This window comes from Balearica regulorum, chromosome 7, assembly GCF_011004875.1.
Source record: "Balearica regulorum gibbericeps isolate bBalReg1 chromosome 7, bBalReg1.pri, whole genome shotgun sequence".
NCBI lineage: Eukaryota > Metazoa > Chordata > Aves > Gruiformes > Gruidae > Balearica > Balearica regulorum.
Window position 1 is genome coordinate 37,242,653 of NC_046190.1, and position 25,324 is coordinate 37,267,976.

At 54.1% G+C, this 25,324-nt stretch overlaps 3 protein-coding genes, 1 long non-coding RNA gene and 1 other non-coding gene across 5 annotated transcripts; 3 read left to right on the plus strand and 2 right to left on the minus strand.

Annotated features, from left to right (window-relative positions):
- Positions 1 to 4,759: 4,759 nt before the first annotated feature.
- Positions 4,760 to 6,347, minus strand: EIF4EBP2 (eukaryotic translation initiation factor 4E binding protein 2). The gene is made up of 3 exons (XM_075758958.1): positions 6,163 to 6,347; positions 5,202 to 5,378; positions 4,760 to 5,110 (listed from the first exon to the last, which is right to left on the minus strand). Exons 1-3 carry the CDS (start codon positions 6,299 to 6,301, stop codon positions 5,079 to 5,081), a joined length of 348 nt encoding a protein of 115 aa, XP_075615073.1. The 5' UTR covers positions 6,302 to 6,347; the 3' UTR covers positions 4,760 to 5,078.
- A 156-nt stretch (positions 6,348 to 6,503) lies between these two features.
- On the plus strand, positions 6,504 to 6,575 carry TRNAE-UUC (transfer RNA glutamic acid (anticodon UUC)). Its single transcript has one exon. It is a non-coding gene; the product is annotated as a tRNA-Glu (tRNA).
- A 498-nt stretch (positions 6,576 to 7,073) lies between these two features.
- On the plus strand, positions 7,074 to 15,761 carry LRRC20 (leucine rich repeat containing 20). The gene is made up of 4 exons (XM_075757539.1): positions 7,074 to 7,233; positions 8,379 to 8,528; positions 10,153 to 10,320; positions 15,117 to 15,761. The coding sequence occupies exons 1-4, from the start codon at positions 7,152 to 7,154 to the stop codon at positions 15,266 to 15,268; spliced, it is 552 nt and encodes a 183-aa protein (XP_075613654.1). The 5' UTR covers positions 7,074 to 7,151; the 3' UTR covers positions 15,269 to 15,761.
- A 706-nt stretch (positions 15,762 to 16,467) lies between these two features.
- On the plus strand, positions 16,468 to 20,443 carry NPFFR1 (neuropeptide FF receptor 1). Its single transcript, XM_075757541.1, has 4 exons — positions 16,468 to 16,609; positions 17,937 to 18,233; positions 19,094 to 19,193; positions 19,534 to 20,443. Exons 1-4 carry the CDS (start codon positions 16,567 to 16,569, stop codon positions 20,336 to 20,338), a joined length of 1,245 nt encoding a protein of 414 aa, XP_075613656.1. The 5' UTR covers positions 16,468 to 16,566; the 3' UTR covers positions 20,339 to 20,443.
- Positions 18,506 to 20,493, minus strand: LOC142602512 (uncharacterized). The gene is made up of 2 exons (XR_012836255.1): positions 20,401 to 20,493; positions 18,506 to 19,366 (listed from the first exon to the last, which is right to left on the minus strand). It is a non-coding gene; the product is annotated as an uncharacterized LOC142602512 (long non-coding RNA).
- Between the last annotated feature and the right edge of the window lie 4,831 nt (positions 20,494 to 25,324).

A 25,324-nucleotide genomic window follows, 5' to 3' on the forward strand; every position in this document is an offset into this window, starting at 1 on the left:
TGCTCTTTTAGCTAATCCATAAAAACCCCCAATTAATTCAGCTCCTAGCTGCTTTCCCCCATTCCATTTGGGTCGACGTCTCGAGCCCTCAGAGGGTCCCATCTAGGAGGACCCCAACCCCACTCCCTCAGAGACCACCCCCCACACGCAACGCCCCGGCACTACAGCCTTGCTCGCACCCGGCACCATCCACGGCTACTGCGCTGCTCCGGGAGGCACCGCCAAATCCATGTTTATAGGACACCGACGGGCCGAAGGAAAAAGAGAAAAACGGCATTAACACGTTCACCGGCGCTGGGAAGGAGGGCCAGGAATGTAAACGGAGCCCGGAGGCAGTCCGAAAATGGTAACGGCTGGAAAGCAGGGCTGGAAAGTTTGTTAGTCGGGATCCTAGATACTAGCCAGGCTCACCGGCCTTCGGCACGGCCAAAATACCCTTTCCTGAGCCGCTCCGCTGAATTTTACAGTCAAACGCCACGGGGCAGACCCCCGCAGTCGCGCACGCAGACGGCAGCTACTCCAGTTTAAAGCTCAAATCCAGAGCTATAAATCCAACGGAGGTTTCATTGACTCCGCTGCGCGTGAAATTACCCCGGATTCGTTCGTTTACAGCTCGCTGTCAATTAAGAGCTTTGGTCCTAGACTGAATTTTTATCATTTTTTTGAAAAATTCTCCCTTCTAAGCTCCCAAATCGGCATCTAGAAACTCCTCCTGCCCTAAGAAGCGCACCAAAAGCCAGGGCTCTCCCTCCACGCACACACACCTCGCTACGGACTTTGTAAGCGAGCAGTAAAAAAAAAAAAAAAAAAAGCACCCGAAAATAGAGGAGGAAACCAGTCGTCGCTCCCCTAAGCTTGGCATCGCACGGGGCAAAGCCAAACCCGGAAGAGGGGAGCTCCCAAATGCCTCATCGGCATTTTATTCATCTTGCTCCTCTCCTCCATTACACACGCTTCAAAATTCGCTAACGCTTCAGAATTGAAAAAGAGCAACCCACGAGCCACCGCTCCCGTTCAGCGGCGGAAGGAAAAATGTCTTGGTTTGTTTTTTGTTTTTTTTTTTTAAAAAAAAGCCTTGCTGCCTGTTTCCAAGCAACACAGCTTTCCTCTGGATTTTTTTTTTTTTTTTTTTTTTTTTTTTGCCTCGACAGGCTTTAAGCACCCCTTAATAGAGACCGCAGGTAAGAAACAACTCGGAGAACCAGAATTTGGGGAGAAACTGCAGGAGGGAGCAGCCGTACAACACGCAGCGGTGCACTGAAGGAGGGGGTTTCCTCGCTGCCTTCTCCACCCCCTCCCTCCTACGTCCCATTTTTTTTTAACTCAGGATCAGGCTGGAAAGGAGCGCAAGAAGCAAGAGCAGAGCAATAAAAATCATCGAATCATCACAATTTAATAATAACCCGGGTAACGGCGCGATGTGACGGCCCTCGCCGGGGCTCCCAGTGAAGCGGAGGCGCTGCTGGTGCTACAACGTGCGCCCGCATCCACGGGATGGCACGGCACGGCCATGCCGGGGTGCGCAAAGGGCCCCCCACCCCTCCAAACCCAGGTCAGGGGCACCCTTGGTGTCGTCCTCCCGGCTTCACCCGCGGGACCCCGAGTAGGCGCAGGCGGTTTGGGAATGCGCCGCGCCGCTGCGGTATTTCACACGCGGAGCCTGCATCCCGACGCGATGCGCTTTCCGGGGTGTCACGGCTCGGGGTGACGGTGTTTTGCTGAGACACCCACAAAAATTGGAGGCTCCTGGGATCCGGCTGCTGCAGCCGGAGAAAGAGAGGACACCGCGCTCCCACCCACCCCACAGCACCCTCCCTAACCGGGGGGGGGGGAAAGGCTTTCGCTGCTCAGACCCCCCCCGTACAGACGGTGTAAGAACAGGCTGCCTTGGCTGAAAACTCAAATATACGGTCCTTTCGGCATGGGCTGGAAGGGGTCACGGGGTGGGGGGTACCCCCGGGTTGGTGCAAAAATGCATTTAGCAGCAACGTGCGAAATCGCTGGGGGGGGGGGGGGTTGCAATTTAAGCTGAGCTTAAGTTCGGGGGTTTATTTGCACGTTCGGAGCCCGGGTCAGAGATATCCCAAGTGGGACTTTTAACCCCTCTCTAGTTCGATGTCCAGGTCTATATAGGTTTTCACACCCGGTGGTGCAGGATAAATGACCAATTTGCAGCGATTTTGTACGTGGGAGAACTTTCTATGGTAAAATCAGATATTTTTTTTTTAAATTTTTTCTGTATGGGAAATTTTGCCATCGAGTCCTTCCTTAACCCTTGGCTGTTGGTTCTGGATTTGAGCCTCCCCTGCTCTTTGTAACACTGAGTTATGCCCGGCAAGAGGCCGGGGGCTCGCTCCCGATTTCCTGTCCTTGGCCCGGCTCCTCTTTTTTCCAAATTGGAAATTTGGAAAGCAACTCACCTCAAGAATTTTAGGGGAAAAAAAAAAAAAAAAACCCAAACAACCCACCCTACTAAAATATAAAGGAGGGTTTACCCGCGAAGAGGGCGAAGCCCAGGCGGCGTTTGCTCCGAAGGGAAGGGAAAATCCCCCTCTGCACCCCGAGTCCCGCTCGGAAGAAACCTCCAACACCTCGATTTAATAGAACCAAGATCTTTATTGATCTCACTGTAACAGCAACCACTGGCGAGAGCTTTTCTCCTCCCAAACACCTGCTTGAAGAGACAGTAAAAAAAAAAAAAAAACCAAACCCAAAAACCAAACCAAAACCCAACTCTATACCCTGACTAGCAGAGGAGCTGCCCCGGCGAGGCCAGGCACTCCCTCCCTGCTCTTCAGCCCCGAGCCCGGTTATAAAAGAGAACCGGGAGAAAGCCACTGGGATGGGGAACGGAGACGAAAAGAGGTCGGGGAAGGGGACATTTTAAAAAAAAAAAAGAAAAAAAAAAACCCAAAAAAAGTGGTTTCCCTCCGGCTCCTGTCCGTAAGTTAAGTTGTCCTCGGATATTTTCTTTTTTTTTTTTTTTTTTTCTTTTTTTGGCTTGGCGAGCAGATTTCCCGAAACGAGTCGCTGTGCCGAGGGCGCCGGGTCCCTGCATCTGCAGTGGCCGTCCCCGCTCCTCAAAGGACGTCCTCGCCCTCCGCCCCTGCCGCTCCCTCGATCCGAGGGCCTAACAGACCTCCTAGGATCTTCGCTTTTAAGGAAAATATATTTATTTATATATAATATATATATTTGTGTGTGTCTTATCACCACCCACCCACACGCATATACATATTTCTACTTGCACGCACTCACTCACTCGTGCGCCTACGACGGCCGGCTACGTGTGCACGTCGCGTCCCACCGCGCGCTACCCGTGCAAGGGAAAAGATGGGAGAGACATCCCCTTCCCTTGGCGGGTTGGGCTGGTTTTGTGGGGTTTTTTCTCGCTTCCCCCCCCCCAAATAACGAGTGTCAGCCCTTGCCGTCCCCCCGCCCCCCCCCCCCCAAGAAAAGCAGCTGGAAGATGGGAGCTTGCCACCAGCCACCGCGCCGACCCACGCCAAACACACCTAGAGAAATAAATTACCGGACGGAAAGTGCACAACGCCTACAGCACGGATACCGGCACGGGGAGCACCCCGTCCCCGGCACGCGGAGCCACCGCCCCGGCAGGCGATGGGTCCCCGGGGCTGGATACCGGGGAGCGGGGAGGGGGGACGACACCCCGGCGAGGGAGGGAGGATGGATCGAGCAGGCACTCAGGTGGGGGCTGATAAAATGGCACTTGAGAAGGTTGCAAAGCTGCCGACGGCTCCCAACAGGTAGTAAAAAAAAAATAAAAATAAGTGGGGGGGGGTTGTGGGCTCGGGGGACACGGCACGGCACCGCCGCGGCGTCCCCCCGCCACGCGCGCCCTCACCGAACGCCGCTCTTCAAGGCGAGAGTCGCACCGAGAGAGGAGGAAAAAAATAAATGCCATCCCCAGGGGGTTTCAAGATGCCGGGCACAGGCAGGATGGCCACGACGCGCCGGGCCGGCGGGGAGTTTAACACCGAAACCCTTTAACCATGGCAGCACGACCCCGGCACGAAAAGCAAGCGGAGGCCAGCACCGATGCCGGCACCCTGTGACCGGAGCGCCCCGGGTGCAGCCGTGATGCTCCCGGCCGCAGCATCGCATCCCGTCAGCATCTCAGCCCGCATCTCCCTCCGCCGGGTACCCGGCTGCTCCCGAGACATCCGACGGCGCCGAGGGATTTCGCTCCTGTATTATTCACATTTTAAAGGGGGGGGTTTAAAAAAAAAAAAAAACCAAAAAAAAAAGCAAGCACTAGAAAGCACTTTCCCAGAGGCGCTCGTCCTCAGCCTGAAAAAAAGAAGCGTTGCCGGTAAAGTGCCCCTTTTTAGTACCAAAAAAATAAAAGCAAGGAGGTGTTGGGTTTTTTTTTTGTAACATATGGCTACGTCGTTCTGAGTCCTGGCTGGTGGGTCGGGGACGCAGCCCCCGGTCAAAGGGCTGAGACGGAAGAAATCCGGGTAGGAGAGAGACGTGGGCGCCCGGAGCACCGAAGGGAACGGGCTGCCAGCGTTGTCCTCCACCGAATGGCAGCAGGTCCCGGGGGAACCGAAAAAATAAACCAACCCGGCCCCCCGGGGTGCAAGCGGGTGCTGGTTCTAGGAGCAACGCTTTCCCCTTCCTCCCGAGAAGCTGCCTGAATTTTCTGGGAGAAGGGGCAAAAGGGGTGACGCAGCTCCGGACCGCCAAGCTGCCGGCAACGGGAGGTTTGGGGTAACGGGAGGGGTTTTTTTTGGGGGGGGGGGAGCACGAGGCGGCGGAAGAGGCAAAGGGATGTTTTAAAAAGAAGCCCGGTGGAGATCAGGCTGTCGGCGGGCGGAGGAAGAGGGATAGGGCCGGATCCGGAAGAGATGCTCCGTGCGGCACATGCTGGGACCGGTCACCCGCAAAGGGGGAGAAGCCGGAGCCGCGCTCCCCGGAAAGAGGAGGGGGGAGGCGGGCGGGGAGGGGGACGCCGGCGGGGACCGCTGCCGCCTCCTCCTCGCCGGGACGGATCCTGCTAAGCCGAATGGGGTGTGCGCAGGGCTGGGGAGTTGCTGCCTCTCCGTGGTTCCCGCTCAGATATCCATCTCGAACTGAGCGTCGTCCCCTGGCGAGAGGCAAGGAGAGAAGCGTTAGGGGGAGGGTGCTCACCCCCCACCCCAAATTCCCCCCCCCCCCGTCCCTGGGGGGTCCCTTACCCATGGATGGCTTCCCCTCCTGGTGGTTCAGGCTGTTGGTGTCCGCTTTGGGCTCCTCGCCGGCCGAGCCGGGGCTGGTGACGCCGGGAATATTGGGGAGGTGACAAGGCGGGGTCTGCGCCATGGGGGAGTTGCGGCGGTCCAGCAGAAACTTGCGGTCGTAGATGATCCGGGTGCCTGGGGGGGGGTGGGGGGATGAGAGGAGGATTGGGGAAGGGGGGGGCGATCCGGCCCGGCAGCGGTTGTTTGCCGAAGGAGTCTCCCGGCAGGACGGGTGCCATGGCCAAGGACCTCCGCCGCAGGCCGGGGACAGGCGGGAGGGCAGGGGGGGTGCGCGCCGCCACTCTGCCCGCTCTTATCTGGGCGCAGCGGGCGATAATTCGGCACTGGATAAACACCCCCGGCGGCACCTGGGGACCAGCTGCCCCCGGGTCCCTCGCCGCCGTCCCGGCGCAGAGGCCTGGCAAACTCATGGCAGGGGTGGGAACGCATCCCGGGGATGCGGACGGATGCGGCACCCCGAAACGTCCCCCGCGTCCCTCTCCCCTTGGCCGGGGACGAGGGATGCTCCGACCGTGGGGTGTCAAAGCGGGACGGGGCAGGACCCCCCCCTCCCTCCCCAGCCCTGTGTCACCGACCCCCCCCCCCCCCCCCCCCCCGCCCCCGGTGCCCGCGTCCCGCTGCGGGGACCAGCTCCCGCCCCCGCCGGCACCCCCCGTTAGACCCCGGAAAAATAATAAACCCTGCCGAAAGCGCTTGCTTTAAGGCCAACCAGCGGCAGGCGAGAGAGAGATATACACACACACACACACAGAGACGATATACGGCCGCGATATAGGCGCGATAGGTGCGATATGCGCGCGATAGGCGGCGTTTAGAGAGGCGGGCGGGCGGCGGGAGCTCTCCCCCGGCGCGGCCCCGCGGCCGCCGCCCCGCAGGCCCCGTACAGCCGGTGACTTACCTCCCGGGGTGGTGGAGAAGAGGGTCCCGCCGGGGGTGGTGCAATAGTCCGGGGGGAGCTGCGCCGCGTCGCTCAGGGCCACGGTGCGGGTGGGGATGGCCCGGCTCTGGCTGGGCTGGCGGCCGCCGGCGGACGACATGGCCCCGCGCTATTGTCCCCGCGGAGGCGGCGCGGAGCGGGCACCGCCCCCCCGCTGCCCTTCCCCTCCCTTCCCGTCCCCCCGTCCCCCCCCGCCTCCTCCCGCCGTTCCTCCGCTGCCGCCGCCGCCGCCGCCGCGCAACCGCGTTCCGGGCTCCGCCGGCAGGGGGCAGGCGCGGGGGTGGGAGCCGCTGCCCGCGCCCTCCCACGTGGTCTAGCGGTGAGGATTCCTGGCTTTCACCCAGGCGGCCCGGGTTCGACTCCCGGCGTGGGAAGAGCGTTTTTGGGGGTGTAGCGTCTTCCGCCGGCATGCCTTCCCCCCATCCCTGTACAAGGCGGCTTGTCGCGTCCGAGGCTCCTCTGCCTCCTGTTTTATTTTGGGTGAGCCCGAGCTGATCGATATCACCAGGAAAGGGGACTCATCCCCATATCCCAAACGTACCGACCTAAAAAGTTGGGAAACCCACGCCCCAAGGGCTACACCATCCCCAGATCACCAGTAAAGGGGGCGCATCCCCATGTCCCAAAGTACTAACCCAGAAAGCTGGGAATCCTGTGTCCTGAGGGCCACACCAGCCCCGGATCACCAGGAAAGGGGATGCACCCCCATATCCCAAACCAGGAGAGCAGACCTATCCCCATATCCCAAATGTACCAACCTAAAAAGCTGGTAAATCCCATACCCCAAGGGCCATGCCAGCCCAAGCACAGCCTCCCTCCCTCCCCTGGGAACACTGATCCCGCCGGTTATTTTTAGCATCCCTCTCCCGAGCGGCCAGGGCAGCCGGTTTCTCCCTCCAGCCGTGGATCTCCCCGGCCAAAGCGCGTCCCCGGCGGGACCGGCCGCCCGCATGCAGAAGAGGATGGGCGAGGCGGTGGCCCGCGTGGCCAGGAAGGTGAACGACACGGTGGAGAACAAAACGGATTCCCTTGGTAAGCCCCGTGCTCCGGCTCCGCTCCCGCTTGGGGCCCGGAAAGGGATAGGGTATCCAGGAGCAGGGCTCTATTTTTTGCTGCCACGATCCAAAAAAATGCTGTCAGCCCCTCCTCCGGGTGCTGCACCCAAGGCTCCCGCTCCCCCCGGGAAGGGAAAGGCTCCTCACCCTCCTAAAGCTTGCATGGGCTCCCAGCAATGACACGTAATCCCCCGGGACACGTCCCAGGGATTAAAATCCCCCTTTGCAAACGATGGCAGGAGCCAGACGTCTCCCCACGTCACCCTTGTCAGATTTGTGGGTTTTTCCTGCAATCGCCCCGTTCCCAGCTAACATCAGAGCACCGCGCGCAGTTCATCAAAAGAGGGAGATGAAAGCCGCTCATTTTTATTCACGCTGGGTTCCCAGCCCTGGGGTATAAACCAGCGTACGCTGCGAGCCAGAGCTCCGTCACTCAGCCTCTCGCTGTCCTCCGGAGCGAGGCGATAAGCGGGGGGGGGGGGGGGGGAGGACGGAGCTCGCGCAGCCCCCACCGTGGCTTTGGGGAGGGAGCAGGCGGCAGAGCCCAGGCTGAGCATCCCAAGGCTGGGATACAGGATTTCCATCCCCCAGCATGTCCCGGGAGGGAAAACAAACAACTCGGCGCAAAACAAACGTGCCAAGAGGTGAGAAGTGCAGACGGCTCCTTTCCCCGCTGGCAAGCACCCCTCCCCGTGCGAAATCCAGCCAGGGAAAGCCGTGCTCCATCCCCATCCTGGTCAGCAGTGGAGGAGGCATCCCCGCGCTGCTCAGCCGTCCCCGGGGGGCGAGGGACAGCGGGGAGGGGGATTACTGAAGCTGTGAAGTTATTAGACACGGAGAGGCTGGCTGAGGCTTTCCAAAAGGTCATCGCAGCGCAGACTTGTTTGCGATGGGATTGAGGGTTGAACGCACTCGAGGTAGGACAGCCGTAGCATTGCTGACGGGAACAAACTGTGGGCGCTCCCGGAGGTGACTGCAAAGATTCCTGCAACAGCAGGCGACGTTAACAGCACCCACGGGTGGCAGCAACTTGAGCGTTAAGGGGTGGAAAACAAGACGGAAAGCGTCGCTCCATGCCGGCCGGGGTGCGTTGTAAGGTGCCTGGGTCTCCCCCGGGGGCAGATCTGGCCAACTGCAAGCTGATGACCTTCCCCGTCGGCATCTACAAAGCCATGAGGAGCGTCACCGAGGGCATCCACCGCATCTCCCTGGCAAACAACGAGCTGAAGTCCCTCACCAGCAGATTCGTCACCACCTTCAGCCAGCTGAGAGGTAAGGGACAGCCCCGCTGCTTCGCAACAGCCCCTTCCAAACCCCGGGGACACAGCAAAGACCCCCCCGGGGTTGCTGCAGAGGGGGCACAGCACCAGGGAGTTTCCCCACCGCAAGTTTTCCTCCTCCGCACTCCCACCTCATTCCAAGCACGAGGCTCAGACACCCCCCCCCCCAAAAAAAAAAAAAATTTTTCTTCAAACTTTCTGCCCCTTGCAGGAAGAGGGCACTGGTTTTGTTCTCACCCACCCTCCCAAACTCACACCCTGACACCTTCCAGCCGCTGCGGGGGGGTCACTCACGCTCCAGCTCCCTCCAAGGATGGGCCTGGGGATGAAGGAGAACAAGAAAGGCAGGCTGGGCATCACGGTGCACGGCAGAGACGGGGCATTTCAGGTTGCAGAAGGCATGCTGGCTTGCTGCTGGCTAATTAGTCCCCGTCACGGGACGTCGGTGAGAGTTGCTCGCTCTCCACTCGCTGCAGGAGATGGGGACGGTCATCAACGCACGGCCGCTGCCACGGGGACGCATCCCTGCGGAGCCCAGCGGAAGCAGCCAGAAGCTAATCCGCTAAAAAACACGGTCCTGCAAGCATCCAGAGCATCCCGCGCCGCGGGTTTGAACCCTGGGGACTACGCCGGGGCTTTGCCTGCCTGCGGCGGCACCCGGGGCTCCGGCAGCTTTTCAAAGCTGATGTTTTGCTCATACAACGTACTGCACGAGCGCTGCCGCGGTGGGCGTCTGGGGAGGCTTCCCGGGGTGTGCTGGAGCCGGAGCATCATCTGTGATAACTCCCCCAGGCTGGAGAAAAGAAACACACTGAGCAAAGGAAATCAATTTTCATTTTCTAGACAGCATGGTGAGCCCCAAGGAGGGGTGTGTGTGTGGGTGTTTCACTTCCCAGCAAGGATTTCAATCCACTAGTGAACAAATCACTCGGGTGATGAATGTGCCAGGCCTCAGCAGGGGTCACACAGCCTGAATGAGGCAGGACCTATAAATACCTGATACTGGCAGGGGCAGGGCAGCCTGCGTGCGTATTTATAGAGCAGAAAGCCCTGTGTCACTGGAGAAGGGCACCGGGACAGAGGGATTTGGGGTGCCCGTCCCCATGGCTAATGGCCTTGCACGCAAGGAGGGCTGTTCCCAGCCCCGCAGGACTTCACTTCTGAGCAAGCAAAAGCATCACAGGGAGTTAAATTCTGTCAAATAGATATTTTTTTGCTTATCAATACATTCCTTCCACCACCCTGTTTATACCTCCGAAGGGGTTCAGGCACGTGAAGGTGGAAACTAGCTTTAAGCCACGACAAACGGCCATCCGGGGGGGGAATCGCACTGACTTCACTAAGAAATATTGCTTATTTCTACAGCCCCTGCTTGCAAAATGCCGCACGGGTTTCGTTAGGAAAGCCTGAGGAAGCCAAGAAACATATCGCTCCTAAAAGCGGGGTTCGCAGCAGGCAAAAGTACGACGGCAAACCGTGGAGATGAGCAAAAAAAAAATAAAATATCCCATTTTCAGAGGAGGGGACCCAGCAGCCCGTGAGAGACAGAGGCTGCAAATTAAGCTATGCATTAATTATTTTTCCCATCTTTTCCGCCCTTCTCCCCCAAACGGCAGAGCTCAACCTGGCAGGCAACTACCTGCACCGCCTGCCCGAGGAGGTCACCTCCCTGCTGCACCTCCGGGCCATCAACCTCTCCCGCAACAGATTTCGGCGTTTCCCCGAACCCCTGGCCGCCGTTGCCACCCTGGAGTCCATTGACCTGGAAGAAAATGAGATCACAGGTGAGAAGGACCTTCCCCCCCCCCTCCGCTGGAAGGAAGGATGAGCATCACCCCCCGCCCCGGGGCAGCTGGACCTCCCGGCGGCGACGCCGATGATGCACGTCCCTGGGCAGGGAAGGATGCTGGCTCGAAGCTTCGCTCGTGGTCCACCATCCCCCTGCGGATACGGCCAGGGCGAGGGATGGTTTAATAACCCAGAAGTAAAACGAAGATTAATTTGGCAGGGAGAAGGGCACACGGGTGCAGGGGAGATGCTGAAGGGACAAAGCCTCGTTAGCCGCTTGGTTTTGCTAACGCTCGCCGCTGCCTCCTGGGATGAAGCTGTTGCAGGCGTAGGGGGAATCAAGCCCCGTTCACCGCCCTGGGATGTGGCTTTCAAAGGCGGCTGCAGCTGAGACTCAAAAAAAAAATCACCAGATTTAATAAAAAAAAAAAATAGACCTGACTGCAGAACCCGGCCCCAAGGATGCTGGGCTGTTTGCTGCCAGGGAAAGGAAGGGCAGAAGCATACCTGAACATTTCCCAGAGCAAATAGGAGCTACAACAAAGTCACCTAAAAAAAAAAGTGAAATTAAAGGAATGGTAAGAGCCGCTCGTCCCCTGACTCTGCAGTCAGAGGAAAATCTTTCATGTGCAAAGCTGAAACCTTTGGAGTCCCTGAAAGCTGGGTAAAAGGGGCAGCTCTTGCACGTAGATAAAAGGGGATTTATTTAGGAGCGAGCTTTCAAAGAGCCCAGGCTGGAGCATCCCACACGGATCCCTGGGGAGGCAAAATATCGAGTCCGCTCAATTTTGCTGTTTTATCTGGGGTGGCTTCAGCTGCTGCTGGGAAAGCTGCTCCCTGCAATGCAAGTTTTATTAACAGCATCAGCTGCTCCCTGGCCATGCCTGTAGAAACACAAGATATTAAATGCTCCTTCCATAAGAACCAGCAAAAGACATGGTTTTTTTCCTCACCCCCTTTTTTTTTCCCCCCTCTCCCACCTTCCAGAGAATCTGGTCTCGCTCTTAGCTCCCTCCATCACTTTTCGAGCTTAATTGGCCAACTTCAATCAGACCTGATGCAAGAGCTGAGGTCTCCAAACTTTGTATTTCCTTCAAGTTTTGTGCAAGCAGGCTGCTGCCGGAAAGGGAATACAGCTTTTTTTTGTTGCCTTTTTTTTTCCCCCCTCCCTGCTTAAATGCAGGGAGGAAAGGATGCATGGAGGGTTGCACCCACCTGGATTAATCCTGGGGGAGAAGGCAGGTAGAAAACCCAGGTGCCGGGCTCGGTCACCTCCTGCCAGGCTGCCCTCGGATGCAGTTATCAGACTCAGGAAAAAAAAGAGCTATGACAGGGTAGAAATTAACAATTTCAAGCTAAAAATGCATCAGGGACATGTCTTGGAAATGAGCACGCTGCTGCCTGGCTGCAGAAATAGGTAAGGTTAGCTTATTTTCTGTGTTTTCTAGGAAAGGAAGAGGTAGAGAGTAGAAAGCCAGGGGTGCTGCGGCCAATTTTTGCCAAGGAAGCAAACGCTTGGGTGATTGCATCCCTGCTGAGTACCTTCCCCAGCACCTCCCGGGCACCCCAAGCACGCCAGCAGCTCAAGTCCTTCCCACCCAAGGAAAAGCAGCTCATTCCCACTTTCACCTTCTGGGACCACGGGGAAACCTCCTGGAGTGCCCTGAGGACCGAGGTTGCTCAGCCCTGAGCTGGGACCAGGACCAAGCTCCCTGCTCTCCACAGGCACCGCACACTGGGACCTTGCGGCCAGGCTGTGGGATGAGCCTCGGTGCTAATTATCTGCGTATGAATTCGCATTTATATATATACAGATATGCATTTTTATATGCTACTACAGTTTTATATGTTACTTATCAGCTTGCATTTATGTATCCCTTTTCCTCCCACGCTAGCCTGGCACAACAAGAGAAGGAGAATTAAGGAGAGCCCATTAGCTTGAATTTAACTAGCATAAATTTTGATTGTCCTTAACAGCCAAGTAGGATTTGAGCCCTCTACATTGATTTTACTCCAGGAGATCTTGGACCAGGCTATAGGAGATGGCATCTTCTCTTTTCCCCCACTACGTGCAGGTACAACTCACCTACTACAGCTAGCAGCAGGGTCTCGTGAGCAGCAGCTAGCACATCCTTAGAAAAAAACCCTTGAGGTATCTGAAAGTATCTAAAAGTCCATCCAGGTGCTGTTCTCCAGCAGCAGAGCAGTGCCGGCACACCCCCAGCCAGCTCAGCAGGGGAAGGAGCTACCCCAGGAATTAAAAAAAAAAAACAAACAACAAAACCTGCATTTTGCTGCCTTTTATAATTTGGGAGGCAGGTTGCACCACTTAGCCCAATAACGAGTTGAGGACCCTGCTCCCCATAAAAGTCTGGTGGGTGAGAGAAAGATGTCTTATAGATTATGGGTGGGAGATGGAGTGTTGGGGCTTTATTTCCAGTTGGTCTGGGGTTTTTTTGGGGGGGGCTACAGCCACGTGCCGTTGCTGGTCCTGCCTGTCCTCTCAGGGATGCTGAAGGAGCTGGTAGCAGGGCTGCAAACCTCCGGCTGAAAGAGAACCGAGTCGCCTACTGAGGCGTAGTGAACTAGAGATGGTAGGTAATGTTTTCCAGCTAAAGGAAAAGAGGAGCAAAAGAGGAGAAATTAATGCCTGCCTGCAGTCTGGGGGCTCTGAAATGAGGCGTTTAGTGCCACGAACTGCCCTTTTCCTCTCCATCAGCTCTTAACTTGGGAGTATAATTATGTATATATTAATGTCAGTGCTTTTAACTCTCTCCCTGCTAATTAGAGGGGTATCAAATTAGCATTTTCAGCTCCCAAGTCCATGGGGGTTTTTGGAGCCTGAAGCTTCAGCTGCTGTTTCCCTTATTCCTTGATTAATGCCTTAACGCAGAAGATGTTGAGACAGCACGAGACCACTAGCAAGGCTGGGCAGGTTGCTGCTGGGGGCAACTGTGGCTAATTTTGTCCTCGTGAGCATCAGAGCCCCTCTTAATTTGGGATAACGCCACGGCAAAGGCATCTTTGTTAACAGCCGCAGAGGAGCCAGCGAGTGGGTTTCCATCAGCAGGTTTGGAGGAGGCTGGCAGGAGTCGGTGGCCACCGAAGGATGTGGGTAACGCTAAAACGTGACCAGGAAACGGCTCTGCCGAGCTGAGCGGGGTCCTTCTGCCTTCGGTTTGTAGCTGTACGTGGCTGCCAGCGTTCGTCACCCAGCTGCCCAGCACCCATTTCGTACCCATCTCCTCCGACGCCTCGGCAGCCCTTTCCTCCGAAGGAGCTAGGTTTTTCACTCGCTCGTTATCATAGTCTGATCTGAGAAAATTATTTTTTGCTTTAATTATGAACAAGCCTTTATTTCCCCCCCCTCCTTTTTTTTTTTTCCGCTTATACTGGCGAATCCAGCATGAATAATTCAGGATGCAACGTGAGTGCCTCATCCACTGGGGAGCCGGCAAGCGATGCTTTGGGCTGCTTATAGGGGAGCGCGTGGTTCCCACGGCACGGCCGTATAGCTATAGGCTGCAGCGCGTGCCCTGCTTGTCGCTTCATGCCGGGGCATGAGTCACCGCTCCTTACCTCGAATTAAGCTCCTGAGCTGGGCTGTTCCCACCCTGGGCATGGCTTGTTCCCTAAAATACTTTTTTTAATTCCCTAAATTTAAGGAAAGTGGGAGTTTATCGCTCTGAGTAACCTTAGGAGATCACTAAACAGGAAGATCTAATAAAAAAAAAATATTTTGTGCATCAAGGGGGCAAAAAAAAAAAGCAAAATGATATGGGGGAGTGGCGGTGAACAAATCTGCTGTAAAGAAGAGTTATAAAACAATCCGTGTGAAGCTCAGCCTGATGAGAGATGCGCTGCTAAGAAATATGTACATTACAGAAAATAGCACTTCTCTCTGGAGGAAAGAAGGGGGGGCAAAAAGCCATCAAGGTGTTTGAGTCTTTTTTTTTTTTTTCCCCAGCATAAAATAAGTTTAATGGTTTAAAAACTGTATAATCACCCGCCCAGCTATAACACCACCACTGCCATTCTGCTCCAGGTATTGGCAGGAGAAATCAGAGCTGGGGATATAAAAGGCTCTCGTCATTTTGGTGGCCAAATTAAAAGGAAACTGTTCTTAGTTGACTCAGGCAGGTGGGTTTTTCAAGCCTAAAATATTGTGATTTATAACAAAAAGCTAAATGTATCATTTTTTAATGATCTTAATGGTTAGGTTGTCATATTGGTCTTGTTCCTCTGCTCTCAGTGGATTTGCACTGGGACCATTTAGAGACCCTTACATTTTTTTAATGTAAAAAGGATTGCCTTTAGAAACCCTTTCTAAAAGAAAACACCCACATTCATGGAAATTGCAAAATAGGAGGGTGCCTGGCGATGGCCGAGAGCCATTTTGCAGCCTGTCCAACAAGGGCAAAGAGCACGTGCTCTCCCGTCAGCCTGGTGAGGGCTCCTGGGCATTGCAAGGCTGGGGATAAAATAAGGCAATAAGTCTTTGAATACCAGTTTAGCACCCCAGCAAGGTTTGGGTTTTTTTTTTTTAGGACTGGGAGAGGGCAGCGTTCATGTTTAATATCGTAGTGTTTGCGCCTTGCTGAGACATTTGCTTGAGTAGCCATGTAATTTTGTATTTTATTAAGTTTCTGGTTTGATAAAAGCCTGGAGACCACGGGGAGCAGGGTTTGCTCCGGTGCGCCCATCTCGCCGTGCCTTTCGTCCCCTCTGCTGCTCCGCGCTCCCCGGCAGCCGACGCCGGGACGGATGCTCACCTCGGTGCTCCCTTTTGCAGAGGTGCCGGTGGAGAAGCTGGCCTCCATGGCATCGCTGCGGAGCCTCAACCTGCGGGCGAACCCCGTCGGCCCCGACGTGCGGCTTTTGGTCCGGCCCCTCGTCCCCTTCGACCTGCTGCTGTCACCGGAGGAGCCCGGTCCCGAAGCCTGAGAGGGTCTCGGGGTGCCCGCGCGGAGCCGGGCGAGCTCTCCCGTGGGGCGACTGCCTGCGAGAATGGTTTGGCTTTGGTCGGTCCCTGCTACGTCGCTGTTTCTGTCCCAAATCTGCAGCAAGGCAGCCAGTCCCTCTTATTTTTTATTTTTTTTTTCCCCTTAAGAAAAAGCAAGCAGCGGGGGCTCTTCTGCAAAGGGATGGCTCCGCCAGCTCCCGAGCCGGGGAATCTCTCGCTTTGTGTTTTGGGCAGGTAGAGGAGACGGGATGCATGTGCCGTGTGAGGTTTTGGGTAAAATTGGGGGAGTTGGATGTTTGGCTGCATCTCTCCTGCCTGGTCGACGATGGGGAGCAGCCGGGAGGGTGGGGGACATCCGTGTGGCATAAGGGTTCCCCCTGGAACTGCCGACATGGCGGTGTGCTGAGTGCCTGATTAAATGTTTTCCTGTTACGTGGCTTTTTGTACATTAAATTTGAATTACCAGTTGTCTTCTCCTTAAGCTGTGGGGCTCAGGATATGGCCCGGGGAGGGCGGCTTCTTGGTGGCGGGGAGGCCACTGCCGGGCACGCTGGGGTGCCTTAGCAGCTGGGGGCCTGCAAAAAAACTTGGGGGGGGAAATTGCAGGCGTTATCTCAAAATGCCCTGTTTAAATACCTCCTGCGTTTGCTCCTTCATGCTTTTAAGGAACAGACGCTTCCCAATGCTGGGGGCAGCCGGGAACGGTTAATCCTGGGAATGTTTGACTCCTGGCCTTGCCAAAGCTAAACTTGGGTAGGAGACCACGGTAAGAGGGGGGTTACTGGTGTTGGCGACGATGGAGGAGCTGGAGCGAAGCAGCTTCGGGCCAGGACCGGCATCCCTAAGGACCGTGCTGCCTCCCCCACCACGCGGGTGGTTTATGTGGGGTGGAGGATGGAGGGGAGGGGGGCTCATTTTGGGGCTCCCCGCGTGTTTCCCAACCCCTCCCCCGTTAGCTGGAGGGGAGGGGGGGACACCAAGTGCCATCAGCGTGGGGGTCTGGGGGGTGGCACGGCGGACCCGACCCTCCCCAGCGAGCAAACCGGCTCCGTGGACTGCCCACCCCCCGCCTCCGCGGTGGGGGGTGCGTGCGGGTACCCCGGTATCCATGGCGATGGGAGGCTGTTCCCCCGCCGCCCACCCTCTCTCCGCTGCAGCCCCGGCGAACAGCCGCAACCGGCGCGGCGGCACCGCGGGACCGGCACCGGGCTCGGCACCGGGGGAGGGACGGGGACCACCTTCCCCCTCCCCCGGCGGCAGACATCCCCCCCCCGCTCGCATGCCGGCCATGCAGCCCCCGGAGCCGGGTCGGGGAGGCGGAGGTGAGTACCAAGACCTGATTTATTTTATTTTATCCCCCAAAAAGATGTCCAGCCCCCCCCTCCTTCCATCAGCCCGGCCTTTCCCTGAGGTGCTTTCCCCCAGGGAGGCAGGTGGCCCATCACCCCCCGGCCAGTCCCCCCCCCATCCCCTCGTCACCGCGTCCGAGATGTCAGCGCGGAACGGAGGACACCTCCATCCATCCGGCACCGACCCGGGCGCTCGGCAGCCCCTTATCCTCATCTTCCCCCCTCGCTTTTGAAACCGCCCGTGATGCCTCATCCGTAGGATACCCACCTCCTGCTAACGCTGCAAGACAGCGCAACCCAAAGAGACAAAGTCCAGTAAAGTTTTGGGCTTAATATTGCAGATTTCGGGCAATCTCATTACAGTTTTTGCTACCACCTCTGCTTAACGAAGCCAATTTGTGCGGCTGCACCTGATGCCAACCGCTCGGAGCATCTTGCCCCAGCAGCCCTTGCCTGCTCCCTCCTTCTCCCGTGCCTGCAAACCCCCCCCCTCACCCCGGTGCGTTCCTCAAGGCCGGCTGGAAACGCGTTGGCCAAATCCTGCACCCCGGGCAAGGGGTACAGAGGCCGGGCAGGGCCTCCCTGCGGGCCGGAGCCTCGGGGAAGCCAGTGGTCCTGGCCACCGGGAAAAGCACCTTGGCTGGCGAGCTGAGCGCCGGCACAGGGACGGGGGGATGAGAATGAGACGGCCGCCCACCATGCAGCAGCTTTGCGGTGCTTTTGCAGAGCGGAGCTGACTTGCAGGCAATTAGGCTGAGCCTTAAAGCAAAAATAGACCTTTTTTTTTTTTTTTTTCTTCCTGCCTTAAAATTCCAGCCTGGGTTTGCCCAGAGTAAGTCCCGTCACCGCTGCAGGCAGCTCCTGCCTGCACCCGGCATCCTCCCGCGTCCCTGCCTGCACAAAGCTGGGGAAATCGGAGGGTGGGTGCTGCGCAGAACTGCTCCCCCTCTTAAATCGGTGTCGGGATATGGATTCTTCTTCCTTGTATCACCCCTAAGGAAAAAAAAAAAAAAGTCCCATGAGAACAAGATGTTTTCTGGGCTGCTTTAATTCCTCATCAAAATACTGGTATAAAATAATAATGATATAAAATATTAATTCAGCCGAGGTGCTGGAGTACCTTGGGCTGCGTAACCCAAGGAGGAGGAGGCTTGTTGGGGCATCGAGATGGTCCCAGCAGGACACGGCCGGGCTGGGCACTGGTATAAATATGAAAACCCACCTCCGAGGGCGTTAAAAAATGAAAGGAATAATCGCTTTATCCTCTCTGAGCTTCGTTCTCCTGCCTTCCCTTCCCCAGGCCCTTCCAACGGCAGTTGGCCCAACTCCACCGCAAGCAAGAGCCACCTCCTGAGGGAGAACTACACCTTCTCGGCGTACTACCAGCACTCCTCCCCAGTGGCAGCCATGTTCATCCTGGCCTACACCTTCATCTTCCTCATGTGCATGATCGGCAACATCCTGGTGTGCTTCATCGTGGTGAAAAACCGCCAGATGCGGACGGTCACCAACATGTTCATCCTCAACCTGGCCATCAGCGACCTGCTGGTGGGCATCTTCTGCATGCCCACCACCTTGGTGGACAACCTCATCACAGGTGAGCGGGGCAGTGGAGGGGTGAGACACAAGGGAGGGAGAGAAAGTGGTGGGGAACATCACCCGCCTTCTGCCCTCCCCCCACATAAGGCCACCCCATGGGTGATTTTTTTGCTGAGGATGAAGAGGGGAGGTGGTGGCCACTCAACCACACCTGATGAAAGGTATCGTTTCATTTAGAGCTACTATTTTAGTGAGGAAAAGTCCTTTTTTTTTTTTTTTTTTTATTTGAGGTTTTGAACATTTTTGGCAAAATAAGTATGACCTTAAAGCTGCATTCACTTATTTATTTAAAGTTTGCCCATTCTCCATCAAGCAACACCGGAAAAAACCATTTTCTTCTTGCATCGATCTTCTCTCGTGCTGGCTCAGCTCTGCCCATTGACCTTTCCAAAGACAAAAGGTGACGTTGGCTCGTTTGGCGGCGTTTAGCCGCGGCGGTAGCTAGGGCGCGGGGCAGAGTCTGTATTTATTTATCACGGGGCGCAATTTATTTATTGCCAACGCCTTAGCATTGGGGTCAAGAAACAAGACGAAAGCCCTCCTGATTGAGGATCCCAAGGTCGGTCCCCGTGATAACAGCTCAAGCCCTACGTAAGGGTTGGAGAAATGACAACCACCATGCTCCTTGAGTTTCTAAGTGTAACATGCATCTTTTTTACCAATTTTGGGGTTTTTTCCCCAAGCGTCTGTGCTGCTGAAGGCCATCTCTGTATGAGCCAAAAATGCAGCACCCCCCCCTTAGGAGCAGGATTTAGCATCCCCCAGCAACGACATGGTGGATGGGGACATCTAGAGGGAGCTGCTGATGGACCCAGCCAAGGCAAAGGCACCTACAGCCTCCACGGTGTCCCCTCACAGGTTGGCCCTTTGACAACACCATGTGCAAAATGAGCGGCCTGGTGCAGGGCATGTCCGTCTCTGCCTCCGTTTTCACGCTGGTGGCCATCGCCGTGGAGAGGTACGTCGGTGCAGGGATGTGGGGACATGAGGACCAAGCCGCCCCCCAGCATGTTCATGTGGTTTCCATCACGGGAATGCTCATGGGGATGTCAGGAGTGTGTCCCAGCACTCCAGGAGGACCACAAAGCAGTCCACAGGGCATCCCAGCAAGGTGTCCTTCCCCACCTTGGGCTGAGAACACCAAAGCTGGAGAGATCCCAAGCTATCTCTGCCACCAAAAGCCATACGTAAAGAGCAACCCACCTTACCGTCCCTTCCCACCCCTGGGTCCTGGCCACCCTCCTTCCCAGGAACGTCCCACCAGGTGCCCAAAGCAACCACCATCTGCCCTCCTGCAGGTTTCGCTGCATTGTCCACCCCTTCCGGCAGAAGCTGACGCTGAGGAAAGCCCTGGTGACCATTGCTATCATCTGGGTGCTGGCTCTGCTCATCATGTGTCCTGCCGCCATCACCCTGACTGTCACCAGGGAGGAGCACCACTTCATGGTGGACACCTACAACAACTCCTATCCCCTCTACTCCTGTTGGGAGGCCTGGCCTGAGACGGGGATGAGGAGGATCTACACCACCGTCCTCTTCTCCCACATCTACGTGGCCCCTCTTGCCCTCATCATCATCATGTACGCCCGCATCGCCTTCAAGCTCTTCAAGTCGGCAGCACCCGACCGTGGCCAAGGGGAGCCGGAGGGGAGGAAGGTCTCCCGGAGGAAGGCCAAGGTCATCAACATGCTCATCAGCATTGCCCTCTTCTTCACCCTCTCCTGGCTGCCCCTCTGGACACTGATGCTGCTCATGGACTATGGGCAGTTGAGCGAGGGCCAGCTCCACCTGGTCGCCGTCTACATCTTCCCCTTCGCCCACTGGTTGGCCTTCTTCAACAGCAGCGCCAACCCCATTATCTATGGCTACTTCAACGAGAACTTCCGACGGGGCTTCCAGGAGGCCTTCAGGGCCCCCTTCTGCTCGCGTCACCACCGCCATCACCACCAAGGGCCCTACGCCCCCAGAAGCCATGGCCGCGGAATCCTCTTCAGCGCCCGTAACCGCGTCTTTGCCCAGGCACGGGCCAGTGACTCGCCGCCTGCCTCCGAATCGGGGCCGTTGGCACCCCGCCGCACCGGTGTCCCCGCGTGGGATGGCTGAGCAGCCACGGCCACCAGGCACCTCCGGACCAAGGGCTTGCAGGGTGGGGAATGGGGATTCACCACGTTGTGGGCCGTGAGTCACCAAAATAAAGGCGCGTCCTGCTGACGCCATGCCCTTGCCTCGGCTCCTCCACTTCCCCCAGAAGCGCTGTCACCAAAATCCGGGAATAAACCTCGTAACACCAATGTAGTGTTAAAAGGCAGGCATTCTTTATTGCAGCGCTGGATGCACGGGGGATAGCTCCACCCAACGTGCATGCCAGGTGATCACCAACATACAGGTTATATAGAATCAAAATATACATATTCATCATCTTTCTCAGAAAAGGCAGTCCTATGATAATCATCTCTTAGAATCCATTTCCATATTCTCCTCCCCGTCACGCATGCTCAGTGATTTGAGTCGGTGGTCCTCAGGGGTCTCTGGTGGTCATCAGTGGTCTCGCACCCGTGTCCACTGGGTGACCCCCTTCATGCAGGCATGCGCGGTATCCTTGTTGTAGGTGCACCTGTCCATAGCAACTTACTTCATAAGATTAATATTCCCGAACCTATTGTTCAGTTGGGTAGGGACTGTACGTGGAACATAGCAGCATTGTATCTTGCCACGGTCACCTTGCCACTTGCCACGGTTAGTTAGCTTCATTACCTATTACCTTGGTTATAAACTAATTACCTCAACCTGATTCTATAGTTTCTATTGCACGGCCCCTACCCTACGGTTACATTTCCCCCCTTTGGAAGTTTTGAAATAATAACTTTTCAATACTTCCACTCATATTTTCCTATCCTAGACACATTACAGATGTTCTTAAACTTGTAACCATAGCATCTATGCCGCAGTGTGTCTGCTCATGTTTCTCTTTTGCAAGTTCTAACATAGCTTGTGGAGTTACTATTACCTGATTTTCTGGTGTTACCTACCATCCTTCCATATTCTGAGATGCTTTTAAGTGCTCTGCTAATTGTTCACCTAGTTTACTGTATCTTGCTTTTACATTTGGAATTTTTACCTGTTTTACTGGTACCGGTGCAAGGATACCTCGTTCTGCAGCCTCTTTTGCAGCTTTATCCGCCAACCGATTACCTATATTGACAGCCGTCTGACCAAATTGATGAGCTTTGCAATGCATTACGGCCACTTCCTTTGGTTTTTGCACATCTTGTAGGAGCTGAAGAATTTCCTCCTTATATCTTATAGGTGATCCTTGGGCTGGTAACAGTCCTCTTTCTTTCCAGATAGCTCCATGAGCGTGGATCACACCAAATGCATATTTGGAATCCGTCCATATGTTTACCCTTTTCCCTTCTGCCATCCGTAAGGCCTGCTTTAGCACCACCAATTCTGTTTTCTGCGCTGATGTATTTGCAGGTAGCGTCCCTGACTCCAATAGCTTGGTGGTGGTAACAACAGCATACCCAGCCATTCGCCTTCCTTCTTGCACAAAACTGCTTCCATCCGTAAACAGTTCCAGATCAGGATTCTTCAAGGGTTCGTCCTTCAGGTCCGGTCTGCTGGAATAAACTTGTTCAATGGTTAACAGACAGTCATGTTCCAATTTCTCAGTAGGATTTTCTGTTGACAGGAACATTGCTGGATTTACAATTGCTGTGGTTTTTAATTCCACATCATCTTGTTCCAATAGGACAACCTGGTATTTCAACATTCTGCTAGGGGATAACCAGTGACCCCCCCTTTTGTTCTAAGACAGTTATTACCATATGCGGTACATATACCACTATCTTTTGGCCCATAGTCAATTTTCCAGCTTCCTGAATCAGCAGCACCGTTGCTGCCACGGCACGCAAACATCCCGGCCATCCTTTACTCACGGTGTCAAGTTGTTTGGAGAAGTACCCCAGCAGTTGCTTCCAAGATCCCAGCCGTTGCGCCAGCACTCCAAGGGCCAGATGTTGCCTTTCGTGTACAAATAGCTCAAAAGGTTTAGTCAGATCAGGTAAACCCAATGCAGGGGCCATCATTAATGCCTTTTTGAGTTCTTTAAATGATTTATGGCATTCAGGTGTCCATGTCAAGTATTGATCTTTAGATTCCTTCAGGGCTTCATATAGGGATTTCACATACAGTCCATAATTTAGAATCCAGAGTCGACACCACCCAATCATTCCCAAAAAGGTTCTCAGTTCCTTTGGGCTGTTAGGTTCGGGGATCTGACAAATGGCTTCTTTTCTTTCGTTTCCCAATTGTCCCTGTCCTTGAGATATCTCAAATCCCAAATAAATCACTGCTTCTTTCCCTATCTGAGCCTTGTTTCTGGAGACTCTATATCCTCCTTGGCCCAGGAAATTCAATAAACTGATAGTCATTTCAAAACATGTTTCTTTACTTTCTGCTGCTATCAGGATGTCATCCACATACTGTAATAATATACCCTCTCCTTGATTCTGTTTCTTCCACATTTCTAACTCTTTTGCCAACTGATTTCCAAATATTGTAGGGCTATTTTTAAATCCTTGTGGAAGCACAGTCCACGTTAATTGCGTCTTCCGTCCTGTAGTGGGACTTTCCCATTCAAAGGCAAATATGCCTTGACTTTTCATATCCAGAGGTATGCAAAAGAAGGCATCCTTTAAATCCAGCACAGTAAACCATTTATGTTCCTCCCTCAGAGATGTCAGCAAGGTATATGGATTGGCCACTACTGGGTGTATATCTTGAACTATCTGATTTATGGCCCTTAAATCCTGAACTATTCGATATTCCCTGCCTCCTGATTTCCTTACCGGTAATATAGGGGTATTGTATTCTGATTCACATTCTACTAACAGCCCATACTCTAAAAATTTTGTAATTAATTCCTCTAATCCCTTCTGAGCCTCCAACTTAATAGGATACTGTTTTTGTCTTACCGGCTTGGCTCCAGGTTTTAAAGTCACCTTTACCGGTTCTGCCAGTTTGGATCGCCCCGGAACTTCACTTGCCCATACCAAAGGGGTAACTGCATTGTCCACTACTTCTGGAATCCGTTCCTCCTTGGAGGAATCCTGTAACATAAATACTCTCGCCTCTATAGCTTTTGATTCTGGTATTAGTAACCTAATTTCTCCATTTTTAAAAATAATTTGTGCATCTAATTTGCTTAATAAATCCCGTCCCAATAAAGGCAATGGACATTCAGGCATGTATAAAAGTTGATGTGTTATCCACTGTTTTCCCAACTTAAATTTTAATGGTTTCAGAAAGGGCCGGTTCTCTTTCTGCCCCGTTGCACCAACAACCTCTGCAGATTTATGGCTAAGTTTTGCTTTACATGTATTCAATACCGAATATGTAGCCCCTGTATCTACTAGAAACTCCATTTCTTCATTCCCTAGCCTTAATGTAACCAGGGGCTCAGCTAGGGTTGATTCCCCCGGTCCCCTTCATGATTTGTTATCCAAAGTCATCAATTTAACAGCCTGGAGTGTTGGATCTAATCCCCCAGCTTTAGGGCAGTCTCTTCTCCAATGCCCATGTTCCTTGCAAACGGCACATTGATCTCCTGCTAATCTGGAGACCACCCTTCTTCTTCTGAGCCCCCGATCAGCAACATTCATTCCTCGTCCCCTTCCCATGCCTCCTTTATTATTCTCAGTCAAAATGGCCAGAATTTTCCCATCCCTTCGCATTTGTCTAACTTCTTTTTCTTTTTCTCTGTTGTTATATACAGTCCAGGCTATTTCAAGCATTTTACCTAAGTCTCTGGATTCAGCCCCTTCCAATTTCTGAAGCTTTCTTCTAATGTCTGGGGCTGATTGCCCCATAAATATAGAGGCCAATTGTATAGCTTCCTCCGGTTTCTCTGGATCCAAATTAGTATATTTTCTGGCAGTCACCTTTAGCCTTTCCATAAAGGCCGAAGGGGACTCATTTAATTCCTGTCTTACCTCATAAAGTTTAGACCAATTAATTGCTTTTGGCATTGCATGTCTAACACCAAATAAAATCCACTTCTGATATCTAGTTAGCATCCCTCTGGGTCCCGGCTGATTAGGGTCCCACTCAGGGTTTGTGGATGGAAAATTCTGGTCCACCGTCCCTTGTATATTCCCATTAGCATGGGCTCTTTCTACCTCTTTTCTGGCTGTATTTAATACCATCTTCTTTTCAGTATCTTCCAATAAAGTATCCAACATTACTTGCAAATCCTCCCAACCGGGGTTTTGGGTTTTGATTATTGTTTCCATTACTTTGGCAACCCTTTTGGGATCATCCCGATAGGTGCCTGCAGTTTCTTTCCATGCTCTTAAATCGGTTATTGAGAAGGGAACTTTTACCATTACTGGACCCTCATTGCTGACTGCCTGTTGAAGAGGGACCTGGAGGGGAGTTAATCCGTCTCCTCCCCCTCTCCCTCTCGTCCTTCCAGCAATTGGGCTGAATCCTTCCGCCTCCCCTTCCACAGAAGGGGTGGAAGCATTATTAGCCCCCAGATTTTGATGCCCTTGATCATTTCCTAGCCTTCTGTAAGGTGCAACCAATAATTCAACATCATCATCTTCAAATTCACATTTAAAACCACCGTTTACCAATATCACAAGCTGAGCAACCTTTTCCAAATTCTTATCAGGTTCCTGCCCCTTTAATGCCATTACCGCAGAACTAGGTGAAACCAATTCACATTGCCTTTGCCATTCCGGATGATTTCGCAGTGTGAAAAACAAATCTACATATGCCATTTCATTCCATTTACCTTCCCTTTTACAAAATAACATCAATTGCAAAATTGTGTTATACTGCAGCGTCCCATTTTCTGGCCACTTTTCCCCACTCTCTAAAGTATACAGTGGCCACCAATGATTACAATATTCAATCAACTGTTTCTGAGTCAAAGGATCAATTTTTCCCAGATCTTTCCAATGTTCCAAAATACATCCCAGTGGTGTTTTTCGTGGGATTGATTTCTTACTCTGAAAAATACCCATCTCTCAAGGACTCAGTGGTTGTGATTGTGCACTATCACAAGTACTTAGTCAGAGGGGC